Genomic DNA, 15,586 nt, shown 5'->3' on the forward strand with positions numbered 1-15,586 from the left:
TGTGGATCTTTTTGCTAAATATCAGATCTTTGTCTTCTAAAGCAGTACTAGTAAATTAATTGATATCTGATAATCAAATTGATCTATTCTGTCTTACTGAAACCTGGCTGGGCCATGAAGAATATGTTAGTCTAAATGAAGCCACCCCTCCCAGTCATATTAACACTCAAATTCCTAGAGGCTCAGGCCGAGGAGGGGGAGTTGCAGCCATATTTGATTCGAGCCTGTTAATTAACCCTAAACCCAAACTGAATTATAACTCTTTCGAAAGCCTTGTTCTTAATCTTCAACATCCAACACGGAAATCAGAACAGCCAATTATATTTGTTGTTGTCTACCGAGCTCCAGGTCCGTATTCTGAATTTTTATCTGAATTCTCAGAGTTTTTATCATGTGTAGTCCTTAAATCAGACAAAGTACTTATTGTAGGTGATTTTAATATCCATGTGGACGTTGACAGCAATAGCCTTACTACTGCTTTCAACTCACTACTAGATTCTATTGGTTTCAGTCAGAGTGTGCACAAGGCGACGCACTGTTTTAACCACACCCTCGACCTTGTGCTGGCATATGGTATTGAAATTGAAGATTTAATAATATTTCCGCAGAATCTGGTATTATCAGATCATTTTTTTAATTACTTTTGAATTCTTGCTACCTGACCATACTAAACCAGATAACAGCTTCTACACTAGATGCCTATCTGACAGTGCTATAGCTAAATTTAAGGAAAGTATTCCTACAGCATTCCAGTCTATGTCGTGCCTTAACATAACAGAGGACCTCTATGTTAACCTCAGTCCCTCTCAAATTGATACATTTGTAGACGGTGCTACGACTTGCCTACGGACGACCTTAGACTCTGTCGCTCGTCTCATAAAGAAGACGATAAAGCAAAGGAAAATAGCTCCTTGGTATAACTCCCAAACTCGCAAATTAAAACAAATCTCACGAAACCTCGAAAGTAAGTGGCGCTCCACCAAAGTGGAAGAATCCCGTTTGGAATGGCAAGACAGTCTGAAAACCTATAGGAAGGCCCTAAGAAAGGCCAGATCAGACTATTACTCATCATTAATAGAAGAAAACAAGAACAACCCAAGGTTTCTTTTCAGCACTGTAGCCAGGCTGACAGATAGTCACAGCTCAACTGAGCCATCTATTCCTCTAGCTCTGAGTAGTGATGACTTCATGAGCTTCTTTAATGATAAAATTATAACAATTAGAGATAAAATTCATCATCTTTTGCCCTCAACTTCTAACGGTTCATCTTTAAATGCAGGACCGCTAGAAAGAACACGACGAGTCCCGACATATACTTAGACTGCTTTTATCCTATAGACCTTCAACAATTAATGTTAAAGATATCCTCAGCTAAGCCATCTACCTGTCTCTTAGACCCCATCCCAACGAGGCTACTCAAAGAAGCGTTACCCGTGGTAAACACTTCATTACTAGATATGATCAACATGTCCTTACTAACAGGTTATGTACCGCAGTCATTTAAAGTAGCTGTGATAAAACCTCTTCTGAAAAAACCCACCCTAGATCCTGATGTCTTAGCAAACTATAGACCTATATCTAACCTTCCCTTTCTATCCAAGATCCTTGAGAAGGTGGTTGCTAATCAGTTATGTGATTTTCTACATAGCAACAGCTTATTTGATGATTTTCAATCAGGATTTAGAAAGAATCATAGCACGGAGATGGCACTGGTGAAAATTACTAACGACCTTCTAACTGCTGCAGACAAAGGATTTGTCTCCATACTTGTTTTATTAAATCTTAGTGCTGCATTAACACTATTGACCATACCATCCTGTTACAGAGACTGGAACACTTAGTTGGCATTAAAGGAATCGCACTAAGCTGGTTTAAGTCCTATTTCTCTGAACGATCCCAATTTGTTAATGTTAATGATAAACCCTCCAACACGCTAAAGTTAGCCATGGCGTTCCTCAAGGCTCAGTGCTTGGACCAATTTTATTTTCCTTATATATGCTTCCTCTAGGTAATATTATTAGGAAACACTCAATTAACTATCACTGTTACGCAGACGATACCCAATTATATCTGTCAATTAAGCCAGATGAAAGTGGTCAGTTAGCAAGACTTCAAACGTGTATTGAGGATATAAAATCATGGATGACCCACAATTTCCTGATGTTAAACTCAGACAAAACTGAAGTTATTGTGATAGGACCAACGCACCGCCGAACTTCGTTTTCGAAAGATATAGTTACTCTGGATGGTATTACCCTGGCCTCCAGCACTGCTGTCAGAAATCTAGGAGTTATTTTTGATCAGGATATATCCTTCAACGCCCACTTGAAACAAACCTCAAGAATAGCCTTTTTCCATCTTCGTAACATTGCCAAAATTAGGAATATCCTGTCTCAAAACGATGCTGAAAAACTAGTCCATGCATTCGTTACTTCTAGACTAGATTACTGCAATTCCTTATTATCAGGTTGCCCAAATAAGTCCCTTAAGACTCTCCAACTGACTTGTGACTCCTGACTTACAAAGCTCTAAATGGTCAAGCACCATCATACTTAGAAGAGCTCATAGTACCTTATTGTCCCACTAGAGCACTGCGCTCCCAGAATGCGGGGCTACTTATGGTTCCTAGAGTCTCTGGAAGTAGACTGGGGACCAGGGCCTTCAGCTATCAGGCTCCAGTATTGTGGAACCAGCTCCCAGTCTGGGTTCGAGGAGCAGACACCGTCACCACATTTAAGAGTAAACTGAAAACCCTCCTCTTTGATAAAGCTTATAGTTAGGGAACGAGGATTTGAAGCGTCCACCTAACCCGGCCCACTGCTTCTCCTCGTAGTCATCAGTTTTATATACTGTATAATTAATAATCTAGCGAGAGTAGAAGGAGGCAGGCCAGTACAGCCCGATCCGGTTGGGGAGAGTTCTAGCCCGACCAGGCACCCCTCTTTAACCTGCCTCTCTTTTGTATGCATCCTGTCCCAGAAATGCTTGTTACTAATCTAGCTCTGGGGAGTTTACTCCCCGGAGTCCTTATGTTTCTTCTTTGCAGAGCTATGCTCTGCGATTCTCTGCATTTCCTGGCCGCATGCTGCTGCATGCGCAGCATCCACCCATGCTCTGCAGCGCCACGTTACATCCCGCAACGCCCTGCTGTGATGTTCCTATGCACAGAGTAGTCAGGATCCGGTATAGGAGACTGCACTACTCAGTAAGACACGATGTGCCCTGCTATGACATGAACTTCCACGATAACCTTCGAAGTCACTGTGACTTCTAATGTGACTATTATCACCACTGTTCATCACGCCCCCAACCGGCCCGTCAGACACCGCCTACCAAGAGTCTGGGTCTGCCGAGGTTTCTTCCTAAAAGGGAATTTTTTCTTGCCACTGTCGCAATAGCCACTGCTAATGCTTGCTCTTGAGGGAATTACTGTAATTGTTGGGGTTTTGGAATTTATAGAGTGTGGTCTAGACCTACTCTATCTGTAAAGTGTCTCGAGATAACTTGTGTTATGATTTGATACTATAAATGAAATTGAATTGAAATTGAATTGAAATTGAATTGAATTGAATTAAATGGAAAACAGTGGATACATGTACACACACACACACACACACACACACACACATTCAAGTCTGTTTCACTATCTCTGTGGGGACCCGTTATTGACATAATGCATTCCCTAGCCCCTTACCCTAACCTTAACCATCACAACTAAATGCCTAACCTTAACCCTTACCCTCCCCTTAACCATTACAACTAAATGCCTAACCTTAACCCTTACCCTCACCTTAACCATCACAACTAAATGCCTAACCTTAACCCTTACCCTCACCTTAACCATCACAACTAAATGCCTAACCTTAACCCTTACCCTAACCTTAACCATCACAACTAAATGCCTAACCTTAACCCTTACCCTCACCTTAACCATCACAACTAAATGCCTAACCTTAACCCTTACCCTCACCTTAACCATCACAACTAAATGCCTAACCTCAACCCTTACCCTAACCATAACCTAATTCTAACCTTAACCCTAAAACCAAGTCTTAACCCTCAAACAGCCCTTTAAACTTGTGGGGACCAGCATTTTGGTCCCCAGAAGGCTGTTTATGCAGACCCCACAAGTATACTGTAGTCACCGGTTTTTGGACCCCACGAATATAGTAAAACAGGTACATACACACACACACACACACACACGTGTGTATTGGTTGTAAATGCGCCGACTGCTGGCGTCACTGTCACATTGCGCCGTAGTGCTAAAAGTAACTAATTCTGGGTAGTGGTTGCATATTAAACAGTGCAGAGATATTATTAGCCAAAATGCATTAAAGCCCACCACACAATGTTTAATTATTTATTACATTTATATAGCGCTCTATCATAGACACTCAAAGCACATTTGGGGGGAGAGGTGTGGTGACTGCTCTCTAACACCACTAATGTGTAGCACCCACTTGGGTGATGCACGGCAGCCATACAACGCCTTACGACGCCAGACGCCAGAACGCTCACCACACATCAGCTAGTTAGGGAGGGGGAGGGGAACATATTTTTAGTGGTGGGGGAAACCGGAGAACCCGGAGAAAACCCACGCAGACACGGGGAGAACATGCAAAACCCACACAGAAAGGCCTGGATTTGAACCCAGAATCTTCTTGCTGTGAGGCCACAGCACTAATCACTGGGCCACCGTGCTGCCCTAATGCCTTAATGTGACTGTCTGTTTGTTGTGACATGATTGAGAAATAAATGTCGTTTGTTTTTTTGGCGTAGAGTGAGTCATCAATTTTAGGCTCAGAGCTGAATGCTAAACATAGCTTATTTTGCATTCCTTTATACTTTATACTTTATAGACTTTATTAATCCCACACTGGGGAAATTCCTGTGCTCCAGCAGCTCAAAAGAAGAAAAAATATTACACACATCAGAATAACACAAATAAACATTAAGTAGACAGAAAAAATAAACATAAAGTATAAGAAATAGAAAACAAATATAACTAGTTATAATAATAATTAATAAAACAAACATATTTACAAAAAAAACACCCTTATATAAACAGACAGTATATAAACACAGATGTACAGATGAATAGAACAGTTGTGCATAGTGCAGAATATTGTCTAGTGATGGCTCATGTTGCAGAAACAGCTAGCAGTGCTACATTATGATATTGCATTAAAGAGCTTGTATAGGACGTCTATGTTTTTGGACCAGTCCAGTTTTTTGTTGAGGTGAACACCCAGATATTTGTATGTGTCCACCATCTCGATGTCGACACCCTGGATGTTCACCGGTGTAGTACCAGGCGGCCTCCTGCGAAAGTCAACCACCATCTCTTTTGTCTTGCTGGTGTTGATGTGAACGTGGTTTGACTCCCACCAGTTGACCAGTTGAAGTCCCCGATGACCTCCTGGTATTCCTGATCATTCTCCTCTGATATTGTTGTACCTGAAGCCCGCTGTATACAGGCTGAAGAGAAAAGGGAGCAAGTACTGTACCCTGTGGTGCTCCTGTGCTGCTCATCACCACATCGGACAGACAGTTATGGTGCCTCACATACTGTGGTCTGTCAGTAACTGATGGTCCATGCAGACAGGTGGGGGGTCAACTCCAGCTCCCAATTGCTTCCCCCACAGTAGTGATGGTTGAATTGTATTGATAGCACTGAAGAAATCAAAAAACATGACCCTCACAGTGCTCCCAGGTGTTCTCCAGGTGTGACAGTGATCTGTGTAAAAGATAGATAATGGCATCCTCCACCCCTATGCCTGGTTGGTAAGCGAACTTGGTGCTATTCCTCTGCACTACATTCTGATCACCTGGGACAGCGGGATCATTTAAATGGAGCTGATTAATCGATTAGCTGTAACTATTACATTGTCAACTAATTTGACAATCAATTAATCAGTTTAAGCCATTTTTATGAAAACAGTGAAACTTGTGTGATGTGAATATGTTGTAGTTTCTTCTCTCCTCTGGGACAGTAAACTGAATATCTTTGAGTTGTGGACAAAACAAGACATTTGAGGACGTCATCTTGGACTGAATGAATTGAAACGCTGATTCACATTTGTCACCATTTTCTGACATTTTAGAGACCAAACACCTCATCCATTGGTTATATTTTTTCAATAAGATGCTCATTGTACAAACGTCTTTGGATGAAAGCATCATATCAGTTGAGTCAGACAGCCAGCAGGTGGCAGCACAGCTCCTTCTCTTTCTTTACACATGCTCAGTTCAGCTGAGAGTTTGTGTTGGTCTTGGATCCCTGAAGTTTAATTCATGTATGTTTGTTCATTCAACTGTCACTATATGACAGTAACTTCACTGCATTAAGATGACAAAATAAAGATCATTAACATGTCAACACACACATGACATCACTCCTCAGTGTCTAAACCAACAGTTGATTCATTTCACAAACAGCAGAAAACAGAACAGAGACCAAACTAGAGTTTAGATTCTCTGCTCGAGCCCGAGCCCAGCCGGGCTGTTATTTTCCGCCACTATCCTCGGGCCCTTGATCAAGCATTTGTGTTACTTTTTTAGCCTAAGTGGGTGGAGAGAAAGCTATGCCTTAATCAGAAATATGATCTATATAGGCTATATTTAGGCCAAAGTAACAAATGTAACAAATGTGTCCAAAAAGTTAGACTACAGTTAGAAAATGCAACACGTGTCTTGTGCGGAGTCTCCTCTCTCACGCATCACACCCTACTGTGCTGTGTGTAATGTGGAGCTTGAGGATTTAAAGAAAAAAAGAAAAACAGGAGAATTACCTTTGAGCAAGTTTGGAGGAAAGTCGGAGGTATGGAACCATTTCAAACAAGTGGTGGGCGGTGACAACATAGAGCATGTGTCGGCTTTGTTGAGTGCATTAAGAACGGCATGCTGCTCGCCTACAGCAAATAAAACGGGGACTTGGATGATGAAGAGACACATGAAGCAGGCTCGCCGTGGCAGAAAAGATGATAGTCAGCCTTCAACCTCCTCTTCTGTTACTTCTCCAAGCATAGGCTCCCCCTGAGGGGGATGCGAGCCCTTTACGTTTCTTCATTCGGATCCATTTGCGATCCGTTCCATTCTGAATAAACTAACAGTGCAGTTTACATGCTTCGCTCCTGTTGCATTATTCATTAAGATCATTTTAATCAGATTTCTGTTGTTCAAACAACTCTGAACTGTAGTTGAGAACATCAGTTATAACGGCCTGCGTATTAAAAAAGTGTCGGGTTGAAATCGGGCTCGGGCTCATAATTATAGTTAATGTGTCGGGCTGGGCCAGGCTCGGACACAACCTGCACGGGCTGGGCTTGATTTTTTGGGCCCGATCTAAGCTCTAGACCAAATACCGCGACGGCTGCGCACGCACGCACACGCAGGGGCGTCGGACTGGGGGGGAAAGGGGACTGAGTATCCAGGGCCCTCATGTGAGGGGGGCCCCAAAAGATGCTACAATGATTAGCTGTGGATGCGGGGAGGGGCCCATAGAAAATGCCTTTCTACAGGGTCCAGAATTTTGTACACACACACACGCACACACACACACGCGCACACACACACACACACACACACACACGCACACACACACACACGATACTTGAACTTTCTTCAAAAATTTAGACATGTTTAACACATTTCAACACTATTTCAAAGACAAAACCAAGACTTTAGTGTATTCAAAAGCAAGGTTGTTATAGTTTTGCATTTTTCATTAGTTTTTATTTTTATATTTATTAGTTTTAGTCTGTTTTTGTAATATGGGTTATTTGTCAGCTCAATGGTGTTTTTTTGCCCCCAACTGCTCCTTCCAGGCAGCGCTGCGACCTCTGCCTTCAAGGCACCTAACCCTAACCTTAACCCTAACCTTAACCCTAACCTTAACCCTAACCCTAACCCTAACCCTAACCCTAACCTTAACCCTAACCTTAACCCTAACCTTAACCCTAACCTTAACCCTAACCTTAACCCTAACCAGTGCCTCCCAACGGTGCCATCCAGGCAGTGCTGCCTGGAAGGCACCGTTGGGGGCAAAAAACTAACTAAACTATTTGTCAGGGTCAAGATTCAAAAAGGTCAGAAAAAGTATTGCGTAATAACTCAACAAAAACATCATACAATTTTAAAAATATGTATTCACAATGTATTCAAACATAACACCAGTACATAAAATGTACATATGATGATGAGCACAAAATATGTAAACAGTCTACACAAGACGCAGCAGTAAGTGCAAAATGTGTAAGTGACGTGTTCCAGGAAAAAAGCTAAATAGCCAACAGACTAAAGAAGACATACATGATCAGGTGTTTTGAACTTTGGTTCGAGTAAAGTGGCGAACTTTTTGAAGTCAATCGACTCCCACAGTTGTGTAGACCTCCCAGTATCAACGCACATATTAACCCACGCTTCCTCACGCTTTTGGTGTTCCTGCGTATTTACTAACCAGCAGCTATCGGGTCGCCGGTGAAAGCCCTCCTGTAGTGTTCTCTGTCCTGCTGTTGTCTCCGTCATGCTGCCTGGCCTACGGTAATACAGCTACGGTAATACAGGCTCACTAACCTCATTCACCTGCAACAGTTGTTTGAAGCTCTTAGTACTATTCAGTGAAGGCGGAGAAAGCGATTTCTATCTGCGGACAATTTGTCAAGAAAATCCCAAACCGCCTGAGTGCAGAGTCTATCGACGCTCTCTGCTTCTTGAAAGAACACCTCCAGAAGAAAATGAAAGAAGGTAGGGTGAAAATGCATTGTGAACTAAAAGAAATATGTAGCCTAAGTTGGTACGAGTTCAATGCAATGCTGATATTAGGAGTGTATATGAGGGTTAAGGCTTTTTTTTTTTTTTTTTTTTCTCAGTGAATATTCCCATTTCCAGCCGCTTACAAATCTCAACAGCCTCAGAATGGATTTAGCCCTAATAATGATACAAATAATGTAAAAAAAAATGTCAGTTTGGGATTTGGGAGCGCATATTTGAATGATATCGATACATTACTTTTCCCGGGAAATGGGTCGTCTTTTCCCAGGATCTGATTCAACTAATTTTCGGGAAAAATATTAAACCCTAGACGGAAGCTTGTCCCGGTCAGTTATTGAGGGGAACCGCCGAAGAAGCTGCTGTTTACCTGCTGTGTAAGAAACAGGCAGGTCTGAATTCTTCTCTTTACACCTTTTACGCATCTTGAAAAATGTATAACCAAAGACACAAACAACAACACCAACAACACAAACAACACCAACAACACCAACAACAACAACAACACCTTCAACACCAACAACACCTTCAACACCAACACCACCACCACCACCAAAAGGACCAAACGCACAGAAAACTAACTCCGGCCACCATGGTTCCTTTAGGATGACGATGCAGATGGGTTTGGACGTAATAATATCTTCCCCTTTGCTCTCTTTATAGCTGCACTCATATATCCCATAGTCGCTGCTGCTCACATTCTTCAGAACCAAAGATAGGTTTCCGCCCCTCGGCTCATTGTCCAGCTGCACGCGGTTCTCAAAGGATTGATGCTGGTTGTCTATGTCAGGCTGCCCATCCCGGTAAAAGATGACATTTTGTGATCCCAGGTCAGTTTTGGTCCAATTAACAGCTATGATATTGGCATTGCTGGGAACTTCACACGGCAGAGTGATATTCTGTCCAAGCTGAGGTTCCAACATCTGGTCTGAAACACAAAGATAAAATAAAATAAACAGAACAGAAAAGTTACAACTGTCCAAGTACAACATACATGTTGATGATAGATGTCTCCAGTAGGGATGCAGCGATCTGACTTTTTCAGTCCCGATACCAATACGTTCGCTTTGGGCGTCGTTTGTTACAGAGTACCGATCCTATAACACCACACCAAAATCCATTCTCAAATTTAAAACTTTAAAAGTTTCTATCCGCTACACAGCATTTAAAGAAAAACTCTCTTTCAAACCTAGTTCCCCTGTTACTCTCGTTATTTTCTTCTTCCAAAACAAGTGTTGACGAACACCAGGAGGACTTTCCAGGAGTGAGACTGGTGCGTTAACTTCATGCCAAATTAATCAGAGCACACAAGACCAATTTGGCCAAAAAGTTACCGTATGACCGGTTGCTGCAAAACAGCATTTAATAGTCAGCAATTTTGTATTTCTTTTTTAACGGAGTCTGGCGCAGTCACCCACATAGACACACCGGGACTACATTCACCTCCTGCTCAACGGAGAACAACGAGGGCAAGACAGCATCACTGATCTGGATTAACTGAATTCTCTCTACCGTCCACCTCGTAACTCCGGGAGGCCAAATGCTGCCACCGCAGGTTATAACGCTGATACAACTCAGACCAGCATCAGAAGATAGAAGATATATTTTGTGGGAGGGGCTCACGGAAACCTCTGAGACTTTGTGTGCACTGAACTGAACGTAACACAGCGCAAATTACTGGACTATCATGCATCGGGCGGCATCGTGAAAATATATTAAAAAATAATAATATATATACACACATTTTACACTGCCAAGAGTTCAGAAGTTCGGTGTGGGATCAAGTTGTTATAAGTTTATAAGTTTCTATTTCCATTCACTATGCCATTTGCACATGTTTACAATAATGTAATTTCCTTTAATTCTGAGTCTGTAAATAATGTTGATATTGTTAATGTGTTTTTTTTTGTCTACTGTGTATGTGTTTGTTGGAAGTCAATGACCTACATATCGTTACATAAGTCCCTGCACATTTGTTCAAAAGGATACAGACACTCTTGGGCATCGTACTTGGTGGTTACAGTACCTCTGAAATGCCTAGCAGTGCTAGTGTTAATATATGAAGTTTAATAAATGATTGCGGTTATGTGCTTATCTCAAATATCTTACCTGGACAATTAAATACAAAACCTATCCTATCCAAGGCTATCCAGGGCTGCATACACCAGCTAGACCTCTTTCACACATTTTGAGGAGTCAATATTGGACTTTTTAAAAGGTCTACAATAGTAATAGTAGTAGCAGTATTAAAGTGAAACCATGCTGTCACCTGCAAGATGTAGCGTGGTCGGTGTCTGTCCCTCCTCCTGCGTCTTGTCCTCCGTCTGACCGGCTGAAACAGCAGACAGATGGAGAAAACATGATCAGTTTGCAAAGTGTTTATCCCTCTCAAAAGTTAAAGTATGGCTGCCCCCGAAATGTTAATGAGTTGATTCATCAGTTGAGAAGTCGGTAGGGCTGGGTACCGAATTCAATATTTTTTTAGGCACCAACGGAATTGCCTCTAAAGCATTGAGTACCGAAAATTCAATACCCAAAAGTCATTCAATACCCAATTTTAGTACCTAAGGAGTAAATCTCATCAGCGTCAGTGAGCCAATCAGCACGCAGCATGCGTCTACCAAGATCTAATAATGTCTGTGACTGACTTTTCACGTCGCAGAAACATGCTGGAAAAACTCTATGTTACACAGATACGCTCACGTATTAGGAGCTGGAAAAAATGATTTGTGCCGTAGTGTTGTCATTTCTTTTTGTTTTAAAAAAAATTGGTATCGAAAAAAGTATAAGAACTGTATCACTGTAATGTATCGTTATTGAATATTTTTGAACGATAACCAGCCCTAGAAGTCAGAAAGTAAAATCAAATTTTGTCCATTGAACCACTTTTGTTTTAGTCCCAGTTCACAGAGCAACAGCATGACAGGCTGTTAATTATTTTTATTTTTAAAGTGTTCTGACACTTCCTCTGGTAATCTCTGTTAACTACAGTCCTTAGCCTACAACTTGGGGTATTAACAATTACCAGAGGATTTAACATTCACAAGGGATAAACAAAGTCTGTAATTACGGGAATTTACTGACACTATCCCCCCACACATTGATGTCAAGGCTCTGCCTTTCATTTTAATATCTTCCTTCTCGCCGTTGATGTAGTAAGTAAGTAAAAATGTCTTTAAACAAACTGTTGGGGTCAGTTCGAAATGTAAACATAAACTCTAAACATCCAATAAGTCCACCTACGTCTTCCACAAACTTAGAAACAATTCAACGTTACGCAATGTTGCTGTCCTGTTAAGACAAATTATTTAACATCATTATTATAATGGGATTTAGATCAAGGAAATCAAAATTCTCCGGGGTGGGGCGTAGCTCCGTGTTGTGCAAGTATGTAAGCTGCAATCACTTTTTGGCAAGTGCCAAAGTGCATTTCATGGGTCGCATTGCTCTTTTAAAAAAGGTATTTCAACAGGTGAAACGTTCTGGGTGGGCTATAATCCATCAGGTTTAAGCCTCGTGAATTAAATCAAGTCGTGTTTGAGGGAGAAACAACCCTTTCAAATACACGCTAGAAGCTGCGATCACTTTTTGGCAAGTGGAAAAGTGCATTTTCTGAGTTGAAATGTCTCTTTAAAAAGGAATTTCCACGGGTAAAAAGTGATGACATACTATCCGGGTGGGATAGTATATGTCATATATAAGGCTAATTAATGAAATCAAGTCATTTTGAGGCAGAAACAACTTTCCGACCATAAGCTAGAATTGCTGCGATCACTTTTTGGCAAGTGGAAAAAAGGACAGGATGTGCTCATCGCACAGGGTGCTCCTGTAGACGGCAATCACTGCATTAGTTTCGTCTAACATCAGCTTGGGATGGCTACGGTAAATGTCCGTGTGATGTGTACACACCGAACTAGGGATAATGCTAGTGTCAATGTCTATATACACTGTGGTGAAGGAATGGTTCGCCGGCTCAGCAGCAAGTGTTTTTAATGGCAGTCAACATTTTGGACACGCTTCCGCATGGGAAAGTGTGTCCCGAGATGTTAACAGATCTGAGAGCCGACCACTGTCAACAAGCACATACCTGGATAGTTTCCCATAAAAAAAATAAAAAAAAACTCACCGAAACCATCGAAGGGAATTGTCAACAGCAGTCCGACGAAGCGCAGGACAGAATTCATGTTGTTTATGAATCAGAGAGTTTTCAATAAACGTGTGTGGATACTGTTTGGGCGTGAATGTAGAAGTTTTCCGGGTCTCCTGGCTGCCGCGATTAGTTCAGGTCGCCTGGGAAATAAACGGAAACTAACGTGTAGTACTAGTACTATTCCAGTAACATGTAGTACTAGTACTATTCCAATTATAATCAACAACAGACCACACAAAGTGGTGAATAGAGGGGCAATACTTAACAACCTAATTGGAATTAAAACTACCACTGCAATGATAGAAAAGGATAGGAAAATTAGATGTGGACTACTAAATATCAGATCTTTGTCTTCTAAAGCAGTACTAGTAAATTAATTGATATCTGATAATCAAATTGATCTATTCTGTCTTACTGAAACCTGGCTGGGCCATGAAGAATATGTTAGTCTAAATGAAGCCACCCCTCCCAGTCATATTAACACTCAAATTCCTAGAGGCTCAGGCCGAGGAGGGGGAGTTGCAGCCATATTTGATTCGAGCCTGTTAATTAACCCTAAACCCAAACTGAATTATAACTCTTTCGAAAGCCTTGTTCTTAATCTTCAACATCCAACACGGAAATCAGAACAGCCAATTATATTTGTTGTTGTCTACCGAGCTCCAGGTCCGTATTCTGAATTTTTATCTGAATTCTCAGAGTTTTTATCATGTGTAGTCCTTAAATCAGACAAAGTACTTATTGTAGGTGATTTTAATATCCATGTGGACGTTGACAGCAATAGCCTTATTACTGCTTTCAACTCATTACTGGATTCAATCGGTTTCAGTCAGAGTGTGCACAAGGCGACGCACTGTTTTAACCACACCCTCGACCTTGTGCTGGCATATGGTATTGAAATTGAAGATTTAATAATATTTCCGCAGAATCTGGTATTATCAGATCATTTTTTTAATTACTTTTGAATTCTTGCTACCTGACCATACTAAACCAGATAAAAGCTTCTACACTAGATGCCTATCTGACAGTGCTATCGCTAAATTTAAGGAAAGTATTCCTACAGCATTCCAGTCTATGTCGTGCCTTAACATAACAGAGGACCTCTATGTTAACCTCAGTCCCTCTCAAATTGATACATTTGTAGACGGTGCTACGACTTGCCTACGGACGACCTTAGACTCTGTCGCTCCTCTCATAAAGAAGACGATAAAGCAAAGGAAAATAGCTCCTTGGTATAACTCCCAAACTCGCAAATTAAAACAAATCTCACGAAACCTCGAAAGTAAGTGGCGCTCCACCAAAGTGGAAGAATCCCGTTTGGAATGGCAAGACAGTCTGAAAACCTATAGGAAGGCCCTAAGAAAGGCCAGATCAGACTATTACTCATCATTAATAGAAGAAAACAAGAACAACCCAAGGTTTCTTTTCAGCACTGTAGCCAGGCTGACAGATAGTCACAGCTCAACTGAGCCATCTATTCCTCTAGCTCTGAGTAGTGATGACTTCATGAGCTTCTTTAATGATAAAATTATAACAGTTAGAGATAAAATTCATCATCTTTTGCCCTCAACTTCTAACGGTTCATCTTTAAATGCAGGACCGCTAGAAAGAACGACGAGTCCCGACATATACTTAGACTGCTTTTATCCTATAGACCTTCAACAATTAATGTTAAAGATATCCTCAGCTAAGCCGTCTACCTGTCTCTTAGACCCCATCCCAACGAGGCTACTCAAAGAAGCGTTACCTGTGGTAAACACTTCATTACTAGATATGATCAACATGTCCTTACTAACAGGTTATGTACCGCAGTCATTTAAAGTAGCTGTGATAAAACCTCTTCTGAAAAAACCCACCCTAGATCCTGATGTCTTAGCAAACTATAGACCTATATCTAACCTTCCCTTTCTATCCAAGATCCTTGAGAAGGTGGTTGCTAATCAGTTATGTGATTTTCTACATAGCAACAGCTTATTTGATGATTTTCAATCAGGATTTAGAAAGCATCATAGCACAGAGACGGCACTGTTGAAAATTACTAACGACCTTCTAACTGCTGCAGACAATGGATTTGTCTCCATACTTGTTTTATTAGATCTTAGTGCTGCATTAACACTATTGACCATACCATCCTGTTACAGAGACTGGAACACTTAGTTGGCATTAAAGGAATCGCACTAAGCTGGTTTAAGTCCTATTTCTCTGAACGAGCCCAATTTGTTAATGTTAATGATAAACCCTCCAAGCACGCGAAAGTTAGCCATGGCGTTCCTCAAGGCTCAGTGCTTGGACCAATTTTATTTTCCTTATATATGCTTCCTCTAGGTAATATTATTAGGAAACACTCAATTAACTATCACTGTTACGCAGACGATACCCAATTATATCTGTCAATTAAGCCAGATGAAAGTGGTCAGTTAGCAAGACTTCAAACGTGTATTGAGGATATAAAATCATGGATGACCCACAATTTCCTGATGTTAAACTCAGACAAAACTGAAGTTATTGTGATAGGACCAACGCACCGCCGAACTTCGTTTTCGAAAGATATAGTTACTCTGGATGGTATTACCCTGGCCTCCAGCACTGCTGTCAGAAATCTAGGAGTTATTTTTGATCAGGATATATCCTTCAACGCCCACTTGAAAAAAACCTCAAGAATAG

General features: G+C 41.3%; 1 protein-coding gene across 2 annotated transcripts in view; it reads right to left on the bottom strand.

Moving 5' to 3' along the window:
- Positions 1-15,586, bottom strand: part of LOC114574091 (uncharacterized) — a 30,376-nt gene that overhangs the window by 3,661 nt on the left and 11,129 nt on the right. Inside the window, exons 1-3 of one of the 2 annotated variants that reach the window (XM_028606408.1) lie at positions 12,899-13,084; positions 11,042-11,104; positions 8,190-9,700 (exon numbers count right to left, since the gene is read on the bottom strand). In XM_028606408.1, coding sequence (XP_028462209.1) covers positions 9,075-9,700; positions 11,042-11,104; positions 12,899-12,956 — 747 coding nt within the window. In that variant the 5' untranslated portion in view covers positions 12,957-13,084 and the 3' untranslated portion in view covers positions 8,190-9,074. Of the gene's footprint in view, positions 1-8,189; positions 9,701-11,041; positions 11,105-12,898; positions 13,085-15,586 lie in introns of those variants that run through there. The other variant, XM_028606407.1, reaches the window with a different exon arrangement.

The sequence above is a fragment of the Perca flavescens genome, chromosome 19 (genome assembly GCF_004354835.1).
Source record: "Perca flavescens isolate YP-PL-M2 chromosome 19, PFLA_1.0, whole genome shotgun sequence".
Lineage (NCBI taxonomy): Eukaryota > Metazoa > Chordata > Actinopteri > Perciformes > Percidae > Perca > Perca flavescens.